General features: G+C 42.5%; 1 protein-coding gene across 3 annotated transcripts in view; it reads left to right on the forward strand.

Moving 5' to 3' along the window:
• Positions 1–23,087, forward strand: part of LOC105938174 (metal transporter CNNM4) — a 60,169-nt gene that overhangs the window by 25,427 nt on the left and 11,655 nt on the right. For 2 of the 3 annotated variants that reach the window (XM_021307191.2, XM_036144392.1), the window contains exons 4-6: positions 5,828–5,997; positions 18,744–18,840; positions 21,455–21,517. In XM_021307191.2, coding sequence (XP_021162866.2) covers positions 5,828–5,997; positions 18,744–18,840; positions 21,455–21,517 — 330 coding nt within the window. The remainder of the gene's footprint in view (positions 1–5,827; positions 5,998–18,743; positions 18,841–21,454; positions 21,518–23,087) is intronic. The other variant, XM_012879819.3, reaches the window with a different exon arrangement.

The following is a 23,087-nucleotide window of genomic DNA, read 5'->3' on the forward strand; positions in this document are numbered from 1 at the left end:
ATTTTAGGGCTGAAAATACTCCTTCCATTGGCAGACCAGCTTATTTTCCTGCTCAAATCAAGACAAATTCACTCATTTCAAGAAGATTTTGCTCACTTTTAGTTCCCTTCTTGCAGTGTTGTTCTCTTAAAGAGTGACTAGAGATTTCCACTCATATTCATTTGTGTCTGTGTTTTCCACAGTATGAGAGCTGCTAAATCAGCCAACCCACTGAAGCACACAACCAAAGATTATATTTCAGCACAACATTTTTTATTGTTGTTGTAAAGGTCAGAAACTGCTCAGCTTGAACCCAACTTTAATCACATAAAAAGTCGATATATTCATTAAGATGGCATTCATTCATTGTTGTAATATTAATTTAATGTAATATTGGTTGTTTTGTTGATTAGCCATCATTGCAGTTATCGTGACCAAAGTTCTGATTGATAGTCGGTCTGGTTGTGTTTCTGCATCTGTTTTCTACAACCGCCGGTTTAAAGTGTAATTTTAATTTAGCGGCCCAAACAACTGATGCAGTAGTTCTTTTCTAAACTCTTGTGATTTCGTCCTTAGGGTATGTTTTTGGATTTACTTTTTGGCAGTAATTATAAAATGATTTCAACACATCTGCAGCAGAAAAACATAGTTAAATTATTGACACATTTACATCATAGATTTCTTTTGTTTGCAGTCATTGTTAAAAGCAATGCTTTCCCTTTATTATCTCATTTTTAGTTATTTGGATGGAAACATATGGGGAAATCCAAAATTATGGATTTAGGTTTAAAGTAAAGATAAAAGAAGTCATATTAAAGAGAAAATAATTTAAGAGGGTGTGAAGAATTGAATTATATTTTCAATATTTATTTATTTTTGGCTTCATTAATTTATTAAATAGCAACCAGGTGGATTCTGCTGTGTGGCGTTAGATTTTAATAATTTATGAACCTGGTGAAGAGCAAATAATTTATATGCAGATCTATTTCTGTCAGTCTTGAACTGATAAGAGGCTGCATATGGTATGTTTTCCATTCAGGCAGTAGAAGTCAGTGTTGGAATAAAAGCTAAATCCAAAGGGATTTCATACCGTGGTCTGAGGAGCAGCACGTCCTCAGCAGCGTGCTTTGGTTCTGTATCCAGAGGAGGCTAAGATAGAAGTTTCCAGGCAGCCAGGTGAAATGCGCCAGGCTGCTTTTCCTGCCACCGGCGACGTAAACAACAACAACGTAAACTAACAGTGACAGCGTGGGAACAGAGCATGTCCGGTGGGGAGTACGGCCGCTGGGTCTAGGTCTAGGTCTAGGTCTGGGTCATGTTTCTGGGTCATGTTTCTGGGTCTAGGTCTGGGTCTGGGTCATGTTTCTGGGTCTGGGTCTGGGTCTAGGTCTGGGTCTGGGTCTGGGTCATGTTTCTGGGTCTAGGTCTGGGTCTGGGTCATGTTTCTGGGTCATGTTTCTGGGTCTAGGTCTGGGTCTGGGTCTGTTTCTGGGTCTGGGTCTGGGTCTGGGTCATGTTTCTGGGTCTAGGTCTGGGTCTGGGTCATGTTTCTGGGTCATGTTTCTGGGTCTGGGTCTGGGTCTAGGTCTGGGTCTGGGTCATGTTTCTGGGTCTAGGTCTGGGTCTGGGTCATGTTTCTGGGTCTGGGTCATGTTTCTGGGTCTGGGTCATGTTTCTGGGTCTAGGTCTGGGTCTGGGTCATGTTTCTGGGTCTAGGTCTGGGTCTGGGTCATGTTTCTGGGTCTGGGTCATGTTTCTGGGTCATGTTTCTGGGTCTGGGTCTGGGTCTAGGTCTGGGTCTGGGTCATGTTTCTGGGTCTAGGTCTGGGTCTGGGTCATGTTTCTGGGTCTAGGTCTGGGTCTGGGTCATGCTTCTGGGTCTGGGTCATGTTTCTGGGTCTAGGTCTGGGTCTGGGTCATGTTTCTGGGTCTAGGTCTGGGTCTGGGTCATGTTTCTGGGTCTGGGTCATGTTTCTGGGTCTGGGTCATGTTTCTGGGTCTAGGTCTGGGTCTGGGTCATGTTTCTGGGTCTAGGTCTGGGTCTGGGTCATGTTTCTGGGTCTGGGTCATGTTTCTGGGTCTAGGTCTGGGTCATGTTTCTGGGTCTAGGTCTGGGTCTGGGTCATGTTTCTGGGTCTGGGTCATGTTTCTGGGTCATGTTTCTGGGTCTGGGTCTAGGTCTGGGTCGGGGTCATGTTTCTGGGTCTAGGTCTGGGTCTGGGTCATGTTTCTGGGTCTGGGTCATGTTTCTGGGTCTAGGTCTGGGTCTGGGTCATGTTTCTGGGTCTAGGTCTGGGTCTGGGTCATGTTTCTGGGTCTGGGTCATGTTTCTGGGTCTAGGTCTGGGTCTGGGTCATGTTTCTGGGTCTAGGTCTGGGTCTGGGTCATGTTTCTGGGTCTGGGTCATGTTTCTGGGTCATGTTTCTGGGTCTGGGTCTAGGTCTGGGTCTGGGTCATGTTTCTGGGTCTAGGTCTGGGTCTGGGTCATGTTTCTGGGTCTAGGTCTGGGTCTGGGTCATGTTTCTGGGTCTGGGTCATGTTTCTGGGTCTAGGTCTGGGTCTGGGTCATGTTTCTGGGTCTGGGTCATGTTTCTGGGTCTGGGTCTGGGTCATGTTTCTGGGTCTAGGTCTGGGTCTGGGTCATGTTTCTGGGTCTGGGTCATGTTTCTGGGTCTAGGTCTGGGTCTGGGTCATGTTTCTGGGTCTAGGTCTGGGTCTGGGTCTAGGTCTGGGTCTAGGTCTGGGTCTGGGTCTAGGTCTGGGTCTAGGTCTGGGCCTGGGTCTGGGTCTGGGTCTAGGTCTAGGTCTGGGTCTAGGTCTGGGTCATGTTTCTGGGTCTAGGTCTGGGTCTAGGTCTAGGTCTGGGTCTAGGTCTGGGTCTGGGTCATGTTTCTGGGTCTAGGTCTGGGTCTAGGTCTGGGTCTGGTTCTGGGTCTGGGTCTAGGTGTGGGCCTGGGTCTAGGTCTAGGTCTAGGTCATGTTTCTGGGTCTGGGTCATGTTTCTGGGTCTAGGTCTAGGTCTGGGTCTGGGTCTGGGTCTAGGTGTGGGCCTGGGTCTAGGTCTAGGTCTAGGTCATGTTTCTGGATCTGGGTCATGTTTCTGGGTCTAGGTCTGGGTCTAGGTCTAGGTCTGGGTCTAGGTCTGGGTCTGGGTCATGTTTCTGGGTCTGGGTCTGGTTCTGGGTCTGGGTCTAGGTGTGGGCCTGGGTCTAGGTCTAGGTCATGTTTCTGGGTCTGGGTCATGTTTCTGGGTCTAGGTCTAGGTCTGGGTCTGGTTCTGGGTCTGGGTCTAGGTCTAGGTCTGGGTCTGGTTCTGGGTCTGGGTCTAGGTGTGGGCCTGGGTCTAGGTCTAGGTCTAGGTCATGTTTCTGGGTCTGGGTCATGTTTCTGGGTCTAGGTCTGGGTCTAGGTCTAGGTCTGGGTCTAGGTCTGGGTCTGGGTCATGTTTCTGGGTCTAGGTCTGGGTCTAGGTCTGGGTCTGGTTCTGGGTCTGGGTCTAGGTGTGGGCCTGGGTCTAGGTCTAGGTCTAGGTCATGTTTCTGGGTCTGGGTCATGTTTCTGGGTCTAGGTCTAGGTCTGGTTCTGGGTCTGGGTCTAGGTCTAGGTCTGGGTCATGTTTAAGGCTGTGCATAAAAATCGATATAAAGATTAATATCAATATTTTTAAAAACGATTTAATATCGATATTCTAGCTTTCAATATCGATATACCTCCCAACCTCTAGGGGGCGTTATTACAGCGCAACCATTACAGTTCACAGCGAAGGAGAGCAAGTGAGACGAATTTGTGGAACGGCCGACAGGATTTTAGAAGCTCCTTTGTCCCTAAAATCAGATGTTTGGGCACATTTTTGGTTTCTGTGACACGTTAAATGCATTGAAGCAAATGCACTTTATTTTCCTGTTAATATGTCTGTGATCAATAAATAGAACATAAACATAATATTTGGCTGATTTTGGTGATTGAATCACTGAGCATTAATTCAAAGTAATAAATATCGATATTGGAATCAAAGCAAGCTGAGCTATGTATCGAGAATCGTATCGTATCGGCTCATCCTAGATGATACCCAGCCCTAGTCATGTTTCTGGGTCTGGGTCTGGGTCATGTTTCTGGGTCTGGGTCTGGGTCATGTTTCTGGGTCTGGGTCTGGGTCTAGGTCTGGGTCTAGGTCTGGGTCTGGGTCATGTTTCTGGGTCTAGGTCTGGGTCTAGGTCATGTTTCTGGGTCTAGGTCTGGGTCTAGGTCTAGGTCTGGGTCTGGTTCTGGTTCTGGGCAGAACGATGGTTCCTCTGCTGTAATCTGGCCACAGCTGCATAATCACTGATAAACTAGACTCCATGGACAAGTTTCACTGCCTCTCTGGTTAACTTCTGTCTGCCTGGACAGTTCAACGCTAAAGTGATGAAAAACTAACAACATAAGATCTTATAGCCACGGTTTCTGATTCAAACATATAAACTTTATTCAGCTGTTCAGCGGTGACACATTCAGACTGAAACCTCACAGCAGACACACTGAATCAATGGATTACTCTTGTTAAACAATTACAACTCTTCATTTTCACCTGATAAACGCCAACACATGTTTTTAAATATAGTTTTAATATTCAGTAATTATTACATGCCACGTGTTAATTTATCTTAGGTCATTCTGTGTTTAGTTCATATGCATCTGGCTTCCTGTTTGTGTAATTATTACCTTAAAGCCTCTGACGAGCAGAAATGATCTAATTGAAGAGGTTTCTCTGTCTCTGCTGACATTCAGCCAATATAACCTAAATGTTTTAGTCTTTGGTCATTTGGTTTCATCTAAAACAGGCGGAAGCAACTTTTATAATCCAAGGAGCCAATTTTGCCTTTTATTTATTTTTATTTTATTAGTTTTTTTGGGGGGATTTTTTGCGGCTCTAGTGGCTCACTTTTTATTACAGTAGGCTGACAGGAAGGGGGTGGAAGAGGGGGGAGACATGCTGCAAAGGACCGCGGGTCGGATTCAGACCCGGGTCGAGGACTAAGGCCTCCGTACATGGGTCACCTGCTGCGCCACAATTTTGCTCTTTTTAAATATAAAATCTGGGTAGACACCCTAAATCTAGACGTCCCTTAGTAAAAACAAGTTAACTTATCCAGTCTTATCATCTTTTCTGAAATTAAACAACAATTTCACTTCTCTTGTTGGGTTTTGTACTAAAGTAAAGCATCAAAATTTTCCAAAACGGAAAAAAAAAATTGAGGCCAATTGAAGGCTTTCATTAATTGTAAAACATAAAAGTAATTCAACATATATTTAGTAACCAGTTGATGAGGTGTAAACTACCAAATAATTCCTTTTTCTACCAGGCAGAAATTCCTTTTTCCCCAGGCAGCATGAATTTCTGTAGAAATTCATGCTGCCTGAGGAACTTTAAGGAACTAATAAAAACTAATAAAACTATCTATTTTGTATAAAATGCTGCTGTGAAGGACCCACAGAGCCACAGACTGCAGACCTCTGATGTAGACCTGGCTGTATCTTCAGCCTACGGCCTAGAGTCTTTTTACAACGTCTAACAATCTTCTTTTTCAGTAACTTATTGCCTTGTATTTAGCTTTATTCATCACAATTCATTCATTAAACTTTGCCAGCTTTCCTGTCCCTGCTGTGATGCTGCCATCACCATGTTTTACCACGCAGAGCGCTAATAGCTAAATGTTGTTCTGCTCTCATTGTGCACATTCATATCTGAATGAAAAGGTGTTATTTAATTAGCCAGCATACTGTGGTTTACGGCGATGAGTTGGAAGCAAATGAGCATCTTTTAGTCCCAAAAACGTGAAATAACTTCCTAGTTTTGTTTCTTTTGCAGAAGTGAACTTGTTCAGCCCGAGTCAGATCTCAGAGAAAGTGCTGCTCCGCATCCTACGCCACCACGATGTGGTCCAGGAGATCAAGTTCAATGAAAACGACAAGCGGTCGCCTCATCACTACATCTATCAGAAAGGAAAGGCTGTCGACTACTTCATCCTCATCCTGCAGGTAGGACGACGTTTGGGACGATGGGCCATAAAATGTGTCTAAAACTGTCTGAATGTGACGATTCAGCAATAATCTAGTGTCTGAAAAGGGAGATTTGTATTTTATTATCAATGCTGCATTTATTATACATTGATGCTTATTTACAGCAAATCCCATCTAAACTGGCGATAATTGGCAGACGTTGATCAGGGACTCATTAATCTTATTCAGTAGGTTTGCATAAAAATTACTATGCAGCTATAAATTATATTGGATTCAGTGATCAGATAAGGTTTGTAACTTTGAAAATTTTTTAACCTCGATGTTATAAGTCACCACTTCACTAATAGGTCTCACTAATAGTCTTATTTAATTACTGTACGCAGGTGTTTAAATGCATAAAGTCCCTTAGTGAGCTGAGCATGTACCACCAGGGCATTATAAATAATAAATGCAGCCAATCAGGGACCAGTTACTGAGATTTTAGTAAACGTGTGGCCCTCCGTCACCAGAGGAGGATGTCCGTCCGTCCGTCTTCTTCTTCTTATCCGGGGTCGGGTGGCGGGGGTAGCAGCTTCAGTAGGGAGGCCCAGACGTCTACTGCCACCCGTTGCACAATGCACCCGACCCCTTTGGCCCCTCCGACAGGTGGTGAGCCCATTGGAAGGGGGACCCATGTTGCCTCTTCGGGCTGAGTCCGGCCGGGCTCCATGGGCAAAAGCCCGGCCACCAGACGCTCGCCAACGTGCCCCACCTCCAGGCCTGGCTCCAGAGTGGGGCCCCGGTGACCCGCGTCCGGGCGAGGGAACACGAGGTCCAATAATCGTAATCATCATAAGGGGCATTTTGGGCTGCTCTTTGTCTGGTCCCTCACCTAGGACCTGTCTGCCTTGGGTGACCCTACTAGGGGCTTAAAGCCCCTGACAGCATAGCTCCTAGGATCATTGGGACACTCAAACCCCTCCACCACGGTAAGGTGGCAGCCCAGGGAGGGGCAGAGGAGGATGTAATTCACGTAATAATGAACACAAAACAACCATCAGGGCTGTGAGATCAGAGCATTAGAAATGTCCTGTAAAGTAAAACAGAACAAGGCGAATACTCACGCGGTGAGAAAGATGGAGGATTCCTGTAACGCTTGATGTAGCGTCACGTGGCTGTGCTCGTTTAATGAGCGATTATCATATCTGAATGTAACTCTAGACACACCTGCTGTCATCAGGCTTCAGCAGACTAGAAACACGCCCAGGTGGACGTGAGAATCTCTTCTCCAGCATGTTTACACTTCAGTGAGCGTCTTTAATCCCGTCGTTCCGTACAAATTCACTTCCCACACTTTGGTTTGCGCTCTTGATCCGAAACAGTCATTATGGCGTCTTGAGCTTCTCTGCTCTGCTCTGGGACATTTTCATTGTGGGAGGCCGGCTGTGGCGGCGGCTGCTGAGGACCCCACACGTTCAGCAATCCTCTGACACCTTAGTGGATTCTGCCTTCAGTTAAAAAGCTTTTTCTATACTTTACGTTGTTGTATTCCCACAGCTAACGCTTACTATCAGCTAAATGGTCAGATTTAAAACCTCTGATCTTCAATGATGAAGCACAGAAGTTCTGTTTTATTCTGGGATTCAACACTTTCTGGAAACCCATTTTCTTTAACTGTTTGTTCTGTTATGCAGAAAATTCTCTCTCTGTTGTTATCTACAGTGCCTTGCAAAAGTATTCACACCCTGCGACGCCCACATTTTGCTATCTTGCAGCCATGACCTCAAGTGTATTTATAAGATTTTACACCAAGACAAAGTCCAGCAGAGGAGAATGGATAAGGTTTTTTATAAATCTAAATCTGAAAGGTTTAGCTTTCAGCTTCTTTTAGAAAATTGCTTTTAGAAATCCCCTCATTTGTAATTCAACCTCCGTTGGAATCCAGCTGGTCTGTAACAGCCTGAGAGGTTTGTTAAAGGACATGAAGGAACAGCAGCTCTGCAGAACGTTCAGGCTTGTTGAGACTTTTTAGCTTTAAACATCTCACAGAGGTCTGTTCAGTGCATCGTCTGATAACTGAGAATGGTGCGACTGCAGACCTGCCGCGGTTTGGTCGTCTGCTCATACAGGCTGAGTAAGGAGAGCATTTATCAGTAAAATAACCAGGAGGAACATGGTTTCTCTGAAGGACGTTCCTAGATCCACGCCTCGTGAAGGAGAACCAGTTTACCACACAGCCCCACATATCTGACCTGTATGCAGGAGCAGAAACAAGAAAGCCGGTGTTTGAAGGAAACTGTAGGTAGTCTGGGTTAAACCGGGCGTACACTGTAGAATATTTCCAATGGTTGTTCTCATGCAGCTCAAAGTGTACGACCAAACCTCAGGGTTTAAACGTTCTCAGCTCTCCATCTCTGTTCTTACTGTACGGCCGACGCTCTGATTGCTCACACCGTACGTCTAAACCCCGCAGAGAGATGGCGCTACTCTGACTCGTCTATCCAGAAGCCAAACGTAAACAGTAGAAGAAGAAAAAGGTGGAAGTGTTGATGCTCTCTGTTAAACATGAGGCTCACTAGAACCAAACGCTGCCTTGGTAATTCTACAGGTTGCTGCTCCGTAGTCTGACTCCATGTCACACGTACCGCCGTCATGCTTCTCTCCACTCCTGTCTTTTCATCAGAAGAAGAAGAATACCATGTTTGCACATGCGCAGCACGCGAGGGTGGGGGAAATCAGCTCGTAGCTCCGCTTCACCAGCAGGAGGCGCTCACCATCTCCTCACGAGGGCCGACTGAATTTCAGACATTTTCATCCGACCGTCTGATTCCTGATCAGGAGGAGGTGAGAGGCTGATGGCCCCTCGTTACCGCCTGATGCTGCACGACGCAGGACGCTCAATCAAGCTGAAACTCGGGCGGGTCCTAAAGATTTATCACACGACTGAAGAATCGGCCCAGAAGGACAAAATAAATCGTAGAGTGTGTGCGACTTTAAGGCCTCGATGCTGGTGCTCCATGGACATGCGTTCGCCCGTATTCATGCTAGTTTTAGCTCAGCAGTTAGCTCAATGCTAGTTTTAGCTCAGCAGTTAGCTCAATGCTAGTTTTAGCTCAGCAGTTAGCTCAATGCTAGTTTTAGCTCAGCAGTTAGCTCAATGCTAGTTTTAGCTCAGCAGTTAGCTCAATGCTAGTTTTAGCTCAGCAGTTAGCTCAATGCTAGTTTTAGCTCAGCAGTTAGCTCAATGCTAGTTTTAGCTCAGCAGTTAGCTCAATGCTAGTTTTAGCTCAGCAGTTAGCTCAATGCTAGTTTTAGCTCAGCAGTTAGCTCAATGCTAGTTTTAGCTCAGCAGTTAGCTCAATGCTAGTTTTAGCTCAGCTGAAGCACGGCATTGCACTCAGAGACGTACAGTTTTCTCCGGTGCTTCTCAGGGTTTAGGTTTAGAAACAGTCTAGCCAGAAGAGAAGAAGAAGAAGAAAATAACTGAAAAGAAAGAATAATACCTAATATCAACAGGGGGCTGTGAGACATTGAGGAAACATGAAATGTGGTGTTAGTAAATTTGACTTGCAATAAATCAAATAGTTAACAGTGTTAATCTGCTTTGGGTTTGTTGCAAAGATGCATAACAAGCACTTTGACTTATAAATGACTTATTTCAAATGTGAATTACCTGGCTGGAGGAGAAGAAATGAAAAAAATGCTGAGATTAGCTTTTTTTTGTGAAACATTTACTGTTTTCAGGTCATATTTCTATGATTGTTAATTCAACCTGACTATCTGGTTTTCTAAACAGCTTTTACGGTAGTAAATGAGGCTGTGAGGGTTCAAGCTGAGTTTATGACACCCGTCGGTCTTCACTCTTGAAGAAGCGATTCACCGTTTTTATTTTTAAGGTTAAGATTAGGGTCGGTGTCACGGTTAGCCACAGACGTTGCTCAAACCAATGGCAGTCAACGTCCCAATAAGGCTCGCCATACAAAGGCAGGTGTGTGTTGTGTGGGCAGGGATGATGGCCGTCAGCAGACCTGCTCTTTATTTATGACCTCAGTGACTCAAGATGCTCCCAGATGTCCACAAAGCAGCTGCTCTGCAGACAGTCACATTTCTGCTGGATTCCATGAATTTCCATCAGCTTCTCTGGGAAAATCCCTGGATTACACTGCAAAGACTACAAAGCGTTATTCCAGGCCTCTTGTTACAGCTACATTTGTCCTTTAAAGTTTTGCTTTACACGGATTAATGCGTACTTTCTTTGAATACACCCCCCCCCCTTTTTTTTTAAATAAAGTGAAGCTGTTGCATCAGAGCTTCATTTGAGAGTTCTGCCTGCTGTGAGCAAGAGATGGAAAAATAGATTCCTGGGAGAATAAGAAATATTCCCTGACATAAAAGGAGATATTTCCACTGTGTCTGTGTGTGTGTCTGTGTGTGTGTGTGTGTGTGTGTGTGTGTGTGTGTGTGTGTGTGTGTGTGTGTGTGTGTGTTTGTGTCTGTGTCTCTGTGTGTGTTTGTGTCTCTCTGTGTGTGTGTGTGTGTGTGTGTGTGTTTGTGTGTGTGTTTGTGTGTGTGTGTGTGTGTTTGTGTGTGTTTGTGTGTGTGTGTGTGTGTGTGTGTGTGTGTGTGTGTGTGTGTGTGTGTGACTCACGGTGTTACGGCTGAATCTGAATCTGGCACAAACCGCTTGCTTTAAAACATTTTGGTCACAAGCTGCTAGCCTCTGGCGGCTAAGTGCCATGCTAACGCAGCTTTACCGCCGCTGTCTGACCCTCGTTCAGACGAACAGCGACAGGACGCTGCAGAGTGGTTGGGGGGGGGGGGGGGGGGGCAGCAGACCCCCTGCTGGCTTTGCTATAAGTTATTAAACGCGCTGCAGCAGTGAATCCTCCGTTCTCTGCAGAGTTAATCTCTCAGCTTTACTCAGAATCCTCAGACAGCGGGGATCCACGTTACCCCATCCTGCTTTATTCAGTGTTTTTATCACACACATAAAACAGGCTGAAGCTGCTCCCATTGGATGACTGCTTTTCAGTGCTCTCATTCTCTCTTGGTGCTCTCTGTAAAAATTAAAACCTTCGTTTTGCCTCTTTTTAAGGGAAAATAACCCTTAAAGGTATAATAGCCATGTTATATGCTTAAAAAAGACCAATAACCATTAGATCAAGATGAAATAAAGTTATATACACCAAGCTTCCATCCTGATAATGTTTTGACCAGATATAAACAGACGTGATATAAACTATCATAATGCGGGTTTGCTTAATTAATAAAACAGTATTAAATAATGGCAGCCCAGGCCTGACCCTCTGCTATGCCTCTCAGTAAAGCGGCAGCTCGGTGTGATCGGAGACCAACCATTATTAATTAAATAAACCGATGAAGACCAACCATTATTAATTAAATAAACCGATGAAGACCAACCATTATTAATTAAATAAACCGATGAAGACCAACCATCATTAATTAAATAAACCAATCTACAGCAGCTTTAAGAGAATAATATCAGAACATTTACTCATCTAATCTGCTGTAATTGGACTTTCGTCAGGTTTAGCTTCCACTTCAGTAAACACCAACGTTCAGACCGGATTCCTGGCGACATTCCAGCCTTTTTATTCTATTTTTTTTATTTAATTTTTTTTTATTTTAATTTTTTTTTCATTGGATACTGAACCATTTTGTATTATTTCGCTAGTAGATGCTAATAGCTGTTAGCAGCTTCATTGTTTTATCCCCTGCTGAGTATGCACAGTGTTGTACTTCCTCTGTTATTAACAATAAACACGAAAGGCTTTATTTACTAACAAATAGCAAAAAGAAACTGTAAAACGGCAAAATAATAACTAATACGCCAGCAGGACGTGATAATCTTTCATTAAAAACTTGGCTGTGGCTGTTAAGCCTAACCCTTTAAATATTGACTTGGGGCTATGTGGGGCCATTATGAGCAGTTAGTATATTACCTGAATGAAGCAGCAGTCAGTTTGATCTCAGTTTGAGAGTCAGTGAGTCGTTTCCAAGGGGAAGTCAAGTTAACAGACCAGGAACCAAATTAGCAACTTGGTAGAAAAACTCAAACGCTAAACTTTCTTGTCCGTTTGAGGGAAATCAGTTTTAAGAGTTATTTTATTACACATGGCCTTTGCACCAGATATTTAGGAACATAATATTAGAGTTTTATGACGTGATGCAAAACTCAGTTGTGAGCTGCATATCTTGACACGCCACTGAAACGCATTATGCATGTGGTGTAATGGTGTGGTAGGGATGTAAATGTTCTTCTTCTTTGTTCTTATTGTCTGCTGTGCAAAATCCAGCACAGCAACTTTTAGGCATGATTCATCTTTCATTGTTAAAGTTTGCAAGTCACACATTTACAATGCCTCCTTACAGCCACGCAGGCTCAGATTTATTTGAGGAAACAGAAGCGACATGATAAAACCGTTTCCTCTCTCATAATATAAACTTTCTCTTGATTCCTCTTTTATATTCTCGCCTTTGCCTGAGACTTTTTATCTTTTGCAGTCCATGTTCACCAATTTAAAGGTTTATTTTTTATTTGATACCCTTGTGCTTATTATTGGTAATGTTTTTTAATAGGGTTAGGGTTAATGTTGACGCTTGGCCTACTGGAAGACAGCATTATTAAATGCTATTGTGAATTATTGAATGTATAAAACAGTATCAACCATCTACATAAAGTTCATTTCTTCACTTTTTTCATCTAAATCAGCTTCCCATATTTTCAGTTTCTGGTGACGTCTCACTTCATTCATTTATATAAGTGCATTAATTTCTTTATATTTATATGTCATTGTCTATTTATAACCGGTTGGGTTATTTAAAAATGTAGATATGTGGTTTCATGCACTGTCAGACTTGAACATATCTGTGCGAAAGGACAATAAAACCTCCGTGAGTCAGATGTTAATACGACCCAGAGAAACGGGGGCGTTATCTAAAAATAAACTGAACCGTAATATAAAATGTTAAGCTCTCCTTGAGGACTTTGACCAATTAGGTCTTTAAAGCAGTGGTTTATGGGTTAAACCTTCAGAAGCTCCACCTCCTGCCAATCAATCTTCTTCTCTGCCTTCGCCGACTTACGTCCTGTGCTGTAACGCCTGATCGGTCGGCCATGGCCACAAAGAGGCCCCAGGTATAAAGCTGTGAGGACATCAGCTATTATGTTTGCTCTCTTTAGTGGATAAGAACTTGAACAGGAACAAAGAGTTCTCCATCGGGTTGTTTATGACTCACAGCGCTCCATGTTGAACTTTGGCCCAGACCCACCTAAAGGCCAGGTCCTGCAACCGTCTCAACAAGAAAAGAAAAAGAAACGCTCCAACTGCACCGCTGTGGCAGAGGTATTAATTTGTTACAGTTTAGTTAATAAGCGTAACAAGTTATTGCTCTTGGAGCTGTTGCTTCATGCATGCTCAGTATGAGGGATTGCTGCAAAGATGAGCGTTCACACTGAGCCTGGTTCTGGTTCTGCTGGAGGTTCTCCTCCCTGTTAAAGGGGAGTTTTCCTCTCCACTGTCGCTTCATGCATGCTCAGTATGAGGGATTGCTGCAAAGCCATCAACAATGCAGACGACTGTCCACTGTGGCTCTACGCTCTTTCAGGAGGAGTGAATGCTGCTTGGAGAGACTTGATGCAATCAACTAGAACATTTATGACCAATCTGTATAATCTGATGGAGTCTGACTTTGGAAAGAGACTGGAGATGATATGTTTCATGAATTGGCGCTATATAAATAAAATTGAATTGAAGCGTAATAATATACCCGTCCTATTTATTTAGTTATTTATTTATTTATTTTCAATTTCTTTGAGCAACAATACAAGCAAGACTTACATTGAGATGTTAAGACATTTTAGTAGCGCTCAAAAATAGTAGGTAGAAGTTCAAGAACTTATAAGAACCTACCCCCAATTACAATATTGATGTTACGTAAGCTTATAAGGTCTTTTGATAAAAGGAGGCATTACAAGTCAAAGCACAGTTACATGAATACAGAGTGTCTTATTATGAAAGCAACTGTACAGAAAGAAGAAGATATCTAGTAGTACTTATGGAGAATGTTGCATGATTACGTTTAAATGTTTGGGTTACAGCATATTTGTTAAAGATAACATATTTCTACATGCTTTTAAATTGTCTTAGCATGGTACTCCGTTTTATTTCTATAACCCATTCCACAACACTGAGCCCCAGACTTTAATTGTGGTGTGAACGCCACATCATCTCAACATAAATTCTCCTCTCAAATTATAATTCTCTTCTCTACTCTTGAACATTTTTGCATATATTGCCAGGGAATAGATCACTACAGCAAGAGTTTTAAATTTGATTAAGTCTTCATTTTTCGTTATGTGAGATTTTAAGAAAAGTGCATTAGTGTGATCTCTGAATCCAACATTATGAATGATGCGTAAGGCTTTTTTCTGAAGTTTGAGAAGTGATTCTAGATTAGAATCTAGAAACTGTAGCGGGTTTACAGTTTTCTCTCCGTAATTTCTAAACAACGGGACACATTCTGTTCAGATTGTTCCATGGATCACTGACACACAGTTTACGAAGAAAAATCTAAAACCTACAGAGCCGCACTCCCGGTAACACGTTTAAAACAACGACTTTCAGATCTTGATGGCGTGGTTTAAATTGAGGCTGGAGCAAACCGAGGAACGGCGGGGACAGGAGGGACAAAAAGCTTGACTTATGGAGCCAAAAAGAATAAAAATACTTAATTTGTGTGACAGACTGAAGGCGTGCCTGCTCACTGACTGCTCCTCACATTTCAAACTGGTTGTAAGGCCACGCCTGTTGTTAGTGGATTGTTTTGCATGAGGCTTCAGAGAATATGTTGTAAAGGGAAGGTCGTGCTGAAGTGGAGGCAAACAGGCTTTGCTGCAGAAGTCAGCATCCACTGCGCGCCTCATATATGCCGTTTGAACAGCACCGTTAAAATCTTATTTTTGTTGGAGTGATTTAAAAAGTGGCTCTTAGGATTTTAAAGTTTTGCTTTCTTTCTTCAGTGTTTTTATTTGTTTTCTTTTGGTGTAATTTTAATTTGTTTTACATTTTTCCCCTTCACGGTCAGATTTAACAGTTTTAGCCCATTTTAGCCAATGTAAAGAGAAGAATATTGCTCATTTGTAGCTTTTATTTAGCAGACAGACTAATGTCATTTCACCCTATTTTTATTTTATAAATCTTCAGTTTTGGACTGTTTTTCTTCCTGCCAACCTTATCTTTAGGAAATAATGTCCTGTACTGATAACCAAAGGTTTCCAGTGATCTTTTCAGACCAGTAGGGGGTTTATTCTAGTTATTTGTTTTTGCTCAGAGCTCTGTCATAAGCTGCTGTTGGTTGGTGGATATGATTTGAGCATTTAATTGATTTAAACAGCAATTTATCCAGAAAAACCTGCTCCCTGAGGGATGGTTTAAATTCAGAGGCCAAATACCATTGCAATGTATGCTGCAACCACCATAGCGATGATGATTATTATTATTAATGGTTATTAAATACTTAATTAAAGCTTAGAAAATACCAACTAGTCTATTTCTAGGTGTGAAAAGGGCATAAACTGGGATGAAATGGTGAAAAGTAGCCAAAATCGCTCCATTCAGTATAATTAGACTTAAAATAGTGTGTGTGATTTATTAGAGAGTGAAATTAAACTTAAAATCTTCCCCTGTATACATGAAATGATCTCAGACCTTCTGGTCAGGCTGAAGGTTGTCAGCTAATCGCTGCAACGTAAAGGCAGAGATGATTGAGCTTTGAAGTTCAAATTAAATGTTAAAGTTGTTATAGATAGCAGATCATTACAGCTGGTCACTGAATGCTGGGGATGCACTTTAGCTCTGTGGGAATAATTAATAAATGTCAGAGCCACTTTTAAAAAGAATCCTCCAGACTGATAATACTTTATTTTGGAGCTGCAGACGAGTCGGTCAGGAAGGCTGTGTTTGCGTGTAAACCTGCAGGTCTGACTGCTGACAGGCAGACCTGGGAGAACGGGTTTGAACGGAGCGCTGTCGTGCCTTACTCCTCTCCTTCTGCTGAAATCCTCCTCTTCGTCTCCTCGTTCTGTCGCCGTCTTCTCTCCATGCCTCCTGGTAAATTAAGCCGCTGAACGTGCAGCGCTGTGGGCGGCGGCACAACGCCTGCAACCCGCCTCTGTTCACCTTATGGTACAGATAAGTCATGTTTTAGGTGGACGCTTTACTCTGTTCTTCTGGCTGCTTTAATAATAAATCAGAATAGTGGGAGGACTTCCTATCCTAATTCTCCTGTGGCAGTTTGTCAATATTCACCTCATGAATCTGGACAAGCCTGAGGACAACAGAGTCAATAGAGCCGCTGATTATCCTGATGGGCGTCTGTGTGCAGTTTAGGCTCAGCTGCTGGGGACCAAAAATGTTTTTACTGCATCGCGTCCCGTTTCACGTGAGCTTAGAGGTACAGCTGGAAAAAAGGCTTGGGCGTGCACATTTGTTCCATTTTTACCTGGACAAACATGATCAACGGCTCACAGAAAAGCCACGGAAACATCCGAAGCATGTCAGAGCGCACCGCTCTTTGCTGAGGCGTGTGTTATAATATATAATATTATATTGTATTCAGCCTGGAAACATTTCCTCTTTGTTTTACTCAGAATTTAGAGACAAGGTAACCCAGATCAGTCGTTGCATTACAAAGTGTGTCCAATTAGGCTCATTTGATTCATTCTGAGAATAACAGAGTTTAAGCAGGTGTTAACCATACTTTCATTACATTTCTGTATCTAAAATATTTTTATTGGATCTGATGTAATATTCTAATCTAAAATGTTTTGTTTAGCTGCAAGCAGAAATTCCTCCTAACAGAGAAAAAAGCTTGAAAACATCAGTCTGAGTTGTAACTAATCTAGATACGTAATGATTTACTGAAACTCCTCAGAAATATTCACATCTTTGTTGTTTCAGTAACTTCTGTTAAAGAACAACAATATTTAGATGGAAAAAATTTAAGCGAGAAAGTATGTAAAAGAAATACAATGATATATGTGGAAAAACTGATAGAACTCTAGAAATATAAAAGTAAATAGAAGCAAAATTAATAAAAACAGAAAGACAGGAAAGAAAATAAACAAGAATTAAGCAAGAAAAAAAACAAATACAGGTTTATGGTCACTGTTGTAAAGAATATAACAATAAAGGAGTATTTGATTTTGAAAACTTCACAAGCATTCTTTTTTTTCTTCTTATTTTTTTACTTAAATAAAAAAGTGGACCCATTTTTGTCCCTTATCCAGAATCACCTCAACAGCACGTCTGACCTTTCCCTGTAATAATATGCATTAAATGAGTTGGACTAAATGTTTGGCATCAATGGATGGATGGATGGATGGATGGATGCAGGGATGGATGGATGCAGGGATGGATGGATGCAGGGATGGATGGATGGATAAACGGATGGATGAATGGATGAATGGATGGATGATGGACGGATGGATGAATGGATGGATGGATGGATGCAGGGAGAAAGGGAGGGATGTTGAAGCCAAAATACATAACTGGCCAGGTGTCACAACATAATAATCAGCTCTAGAACCTGTTACCAATGTCCCTCTTATTATTAATTATAATTAGCCTTAATTTGTCCAGTTTCTGCAGTTCCAACAATTAACTGGGATTGAGTGAGATCTAAACTTAAATGTAACTGTTGTGTTTCACATTGAGTTCATTGTGAGCTCTACAGTGTTGTGACTGGAGCAGCTTTGTCTCATCTAGCTGTAGCTGTACTGACAAAGTTAACTTTCCAAAGTGACGCACATCCTAAAATATACTAAACCATCTCTGTTTAAACTGCACCAAGCCAACATGGTCTTATGTAATGCAAATGCTTTATGATCAATTTGTTGCATCATTAACTTTTATGTCTCGTGTGTATATGGAGTCTTCATGTTTCCCTTTTAAATTACCGTGCTACACTTACAGCTGTCTGATTTTAAAGGGTTTAGATATTAACTAAGGATATATATTTAAGGATAAATAAGGATAAGGATGTGAAGGACTGTTAATTTTTTTAGGTTCTTCCCCAATTAGAGGTGCTGGCTGAAATGGTCAAAATAGTCTGATAAATTAGAGATATCGTCTATATATGAAGGGGAAATAATGTGGCATTTGATTATGGTTCCTGTCCCTGTTAATTGGCCATTAATTGGCCATTAATTGGTCATTAATTGGTCATTAATTGGCCATTAATTGGTCATTAATGTTGTTGAGGACCTGCTTTGTTTTCTGTTTACTTCTCTTTTATTTAACCACCTGTGCTGTGCTGGCGACGGGATTGGAGGTGGAAAGGAAGGAGGCGTGGCAGGATGGATTACCTGAGCTGTTGTTGTAGTTCACACATTCAACCGGCCAAACTCTCTGCTTAACACCGTTTTTATCTTCCCTCCGTTACCCTCTAAATTTAAAACTACCTCTGGTTAATTGTTTCCTCCTGGCTGTATCCAGCATCCCTCTGCAGACACAGTTTCTGTTTCCATGTGAGCTCAGCCAAAGCCAACATGTTTCCTCTCCTCCTACAAGCCTCTCTGGAGGGCTTCAGTGATAAACAGCGAGATTTACCTGGAGCTGTAGCGCCATCTAGAGGTCACAGGGTGTAATTTCATGAAAAGTAAACATTACTTTGGGTTAAATAAGATTTTCTCTCTGTTTTTATAGGTTGTTTTTTAGTGTTTTAGTGGTTTCTAACACAGCATTTTGTGCTGAAATCAACAGGGTCGAGTCGAGGTGGAGGCCGGCAACGAGAACATGAAGTTTGAGACCGGACCTTTCTCCTACTATGGCGTCATGGCGCTCAGTGCTTCCACTACAGGTGAGTCCATAAACCTCCCTCTGGTTTAATCCAAGAACAGTAGCTATGCACACATCCCATTTTAATTAAATCTGTGGCAGTTGACCCAGTGCTTGCAGGGCCTTGTCATGTCTCCATGCTACCACCTGGTGACAACATCAGGTTTTGTTCCCAGCTGGGAACTCCTTCTGTGTTTTTAATCAGTTGTTCTTTTTCTATTTGTGTTTGTTTCCTTACTTATATGATGCTGGAAATGTATTCATTTATTATTAATTTTTTCCAATGTTATCAAAAGTGTTGCAGAAGGGACTGGCTTTAGGTTTGCTACCAGATTCAACATTTTAAATTCCATGATGTGAATTCTTTGTGTTTCTTCAGAAAGTCACTGAATCTTTTCTGCTGTGGGTTTCTGGCAGCATGTTGTCCTTTCCTGTCTCCCAGCAGTCGTCTCGTCTGTCTGGTGTCCACTCGGGTCTCTTCCTCTTCTTTTCACGTATCTGCCTGCAGCTGAGAGGAATGCACAACGGATCAATGAGCACATCCTGTTTCTATTTGTTTTATCCATATTTTTATTATGCTCTGTTTGGAGGAGAACTTTACAAATGGCTTCTAGGAACTTCTTATCTAAAAAGTGATAGTTTCTAAAGAAACACAGAGAAGTTTAACTTGGTTATAAGGAAACAAACAAAAAAAAAACTTATATAGTCTTCTGGTATCTAACCACTTTTTAAATAAAATGTTCCAAAGTAACAGAACAGCAGATATGTTTAAATAAGTTTAATTATGATAATGAATGAAACAATATTTTAATCAAGGTGCTTAAAACAACCTATTCATACCAAATTAAATTTGTGTATTTTTGGTGCAATATAGATTTGTTTCAAATCTGAACACATGCAGATGTGTGGGTCTAAAGTGACAATGTGTCCAACTTAATAAAAAAACAAAACAGAACCAAAACAAGTCAGAGTTATGTCATCTATCAATAGTTTCAGCTGCGGCGCTGACGGAGAAAGAAAGATGGGCCAAACCCAAACTTTACGTCAGGAATAAAGTACATTATGGAAACTGGATTTATTTACTCAGTGGCAATGAATTTAAGCAGATGTAACTAAAAATCAGCAACCTGTAGCATTTTACCAGCACTTTGGTTTCCTAATGTTGGCTGATTTATTTATTTTTTTGTCTTGTTTTAGGTCAAATATATTTCGTATCCAGGTTTAAAACAATATAAGAAAGCTAAGCTTCATTTCTAGTTTAATATAATATGTTAAAATATAAATCTAATATGCTGGCAGCGATTCTATGAGCACTGAGCTTAATTGAGTTCCTTTAAGTTTGTGTAGATGGCGCCAGTTCACAGCAGTCATTACCTTTAAAGACAGAAATAAACTGGTGCAGTTTAGTCCTTTATATTCCAGTCATATATTCTGATCCATCGTGAATTACAACACTATGTTGTCAGATTCTGTTTACCATACGCCAGTCAAGCATAACATTATGACCACGGACAGATGAAGTCAATAATAGTTACACTGTACTGAAAGTAAAAATGTTTGTAGGAAAAATGAGCAAACATAAGGATTACAGCCAGACAGTGGCGGCTGGACCGCCGGCTCAGAACATCTCCAGAACCGCAGCGCCTGTTGTGTCGTCCCAGTCTTCAGTAGTCACAACTTTTCAAAGTGTCCCCTGGAAGGACTGATGGTGAAGCAGCTTCAGAGACGCTGATGTGTGATGAGCTGGTGTCTGTGGTCCAGTCCAACAGACGGACATCTTTAGCTCAAACCGCTGAAGAAGTTCTGACAGAACGGTGTCAGGACACGCCTCCAGCAACACGCTTCGACTCTTGTCCCTCATCAGGCCGGACTTCACCAGATCTTTGTCCCTCTCCGTGCCCTGTGGGGGTCGGTGAAGGTGTGGCTGAAGCGTTTGGATCTGTGAGGAGACTCAGTGACAGTCAGGGCGCCCGTGCTGGTCATAATGTTATGTATGATCAGTGCATAGTGCTAGTTTGTAAGAAGTTATTGACCTGAAACAGGCCTGAGACGTTAGCTTTGCTGCTCCTCCTGAGCAAGCATGTGGCGACAGTAGAGAGGAAGCACTTACTTATAACAGGAAGATGCATCCAGCAATATCAGGCTGAGGATGAGACGCCAGCTGTGACTGATGGAGGGCTGAGAGATACAGAAAACGCAGCAGTACAGGTCCGGGCGTAATGTCTAATGCAGAAATTAGCCACAGCCGTAAGAGCAACAAATGCCCATTGAGGGTAGATGGAGAAAATGGAGCATCTTTGGCATTAATCGGTTTCCTGATGTCCATATTTTCCCAGTAATGCTTGTGTTTTTTTCCTTTCAGCACTTTGAATGGAGAAAATGAATAAAAACTGATGTGTGAAGCATGATTTCCGTTGTGTTTTATAACCTTCCTTCTCTCTTCAGCATCAACGGCCATCCTTTGTTCAAAGCTCTTATAGAAAGTTCTGTAACGGCGCCGTCGTCCCGCCGTGACGCTGCCCTCACCGTCATGCAGAGAGCTGCAGGAATGTCTCCATGGTTTTTATGTCTGTCCTCGTCCAGGCTGTTTGTCTCTGACCGGCCCTTTCACTCTGTCCTCTCTCCTGTCCTCTCAGTGGCCGCGCCTCGTCCTCGCCTCCTCTCCTTTAAGAGGTTTTCCTTGTTCTCTCGGTTGCCAGGTAAACGCCGGCATGTCTGGGTCGCCTAACACCGAGGGCAGGCGGGGGTGGGCCTTAGCTTGGCTCCCTGGGGAAGTTCTGTGGGCCGAGAAGGCGGATTATGTTCAATCAACCCGCAGCTCCTGCTCTATTCAGTCATTTTACTGACTTTAGGTTTAATCTTGAAGGACAGCATCCCAGCTACATTTTGGCAAACAACCGTTTAGTTGCCCAAAGCATTATGGGCCGTTTACGTCTGTTTCATTTCTTATTCATTCAACAAGACGTAAGGTGGAGAATTAGCTTCTATTTTATTAGCATTTTATTAGAATGGCAAGCTGAAATCCCCGTTTCAGTGAACATGTCGTCTAACAAGTCTCCTTATTTGGAGGTGTGATCAAAAGAAGAACAATCCTGTTTAAGTTTTACAGTTTTAGGATCAAGATAAAATAAAACATCTGGTTCTCACCAGGTCCTGAAGTTAACTTAGTTAGCCAAGTACAACATTAGATAAACATGATATAATATTTAAAACTAAGCCAGCGTCTCGAACCGCTGCGTGGGGAGAGAACCCCCCCCCCCCCCCCACACACACACACACACACCATTAGAGATGCATTGATTTATCAATGTTAGCTTCTTGATAGAACCAGATGTTTTTGAGATTTCTCTCACCCTGACCATTCTGACGGCGATATCTGTTCTAAAATATCATTACTGCCCGTCAATCTGTGAAGACCACACCCCAACAATCTGAAGTCCGTCATTGTACGGCAAGAAAGATAAACAGGTGAGACGAATGGCCCGTCCTCCCAGGAGTGCTCCATCTCACCCTAAAACATCCATAAACGCTGCGTGATTTACATGGTGATATATGAACAGTGGTTGGTTTGTCCAGGAACATGACCGTTATGCTAATTGGTCTCCCCAATTCACCCTGAGGGGTGAGTGTTGGTTGGATGTTGCCCTTTGAAGGGTGACACCCCCACCCCAGGATCCTGCACGGATAAATGGGTATAGATTCAATTAAATTTTATTTATATAGCGCCAATTCATGAAACATGTCATCTCAAGGCACTTTACAAAGTCAAATCAATCATATTATACAGATTGGGTCAGATTATACAGATTGGTCAAACAATATATAAGGGAACCAGTTGATTGCATCACAGTACCGACAAGCAGCATTCACTCCTGGAGAACCGTAGAGCCACAGTGGACAGTCGTCTGCATTGTTGATGGCTTTGCAGCAATCCCTCATACTGAGCAAGCATGAAGCGACAGTGGAGAGGAAAACTCCACATTAACGTGAAGGAAGTAGATAATGGATGGATGGATATAGGAAACAGTAGAAATGAGATAAATACTTAAAACTGCCATGACCCGTCACAATCTCTCACAGGGAATCCAACTAAACCAGAAGAAGGATCAAAGATTTCCTGGAGGTAACTCTCAGGCTGTGGAAGACCAAAGCGGTTCATTTGTAGAACCTGTTAGAACTGGCTGGAGCAGCTGCTCTGCTTCAGCACCGGCCCACTTTGGTAGAAGAAGAGTCTTTCAGACGAGAAAAAGGCGATTTTAAAACGAGAAA

This window comes from Fundulus heteroclitus, chromosome 12, assembly GCF_011125445.2.
Source record: "Fundulus heteroclitus isolate FHET01 chromosome 12, MU-UCD_Fhet_4.1, whole genome shotgun sequence".
In the NCBI taxonomy this organism is placed as follows: Eukaryota; Metazoa; Chordata; class Actinopteri; order Cyprinodontiformes; family Fundulidae; genus Fundulus; species Fundulus heteroclitus.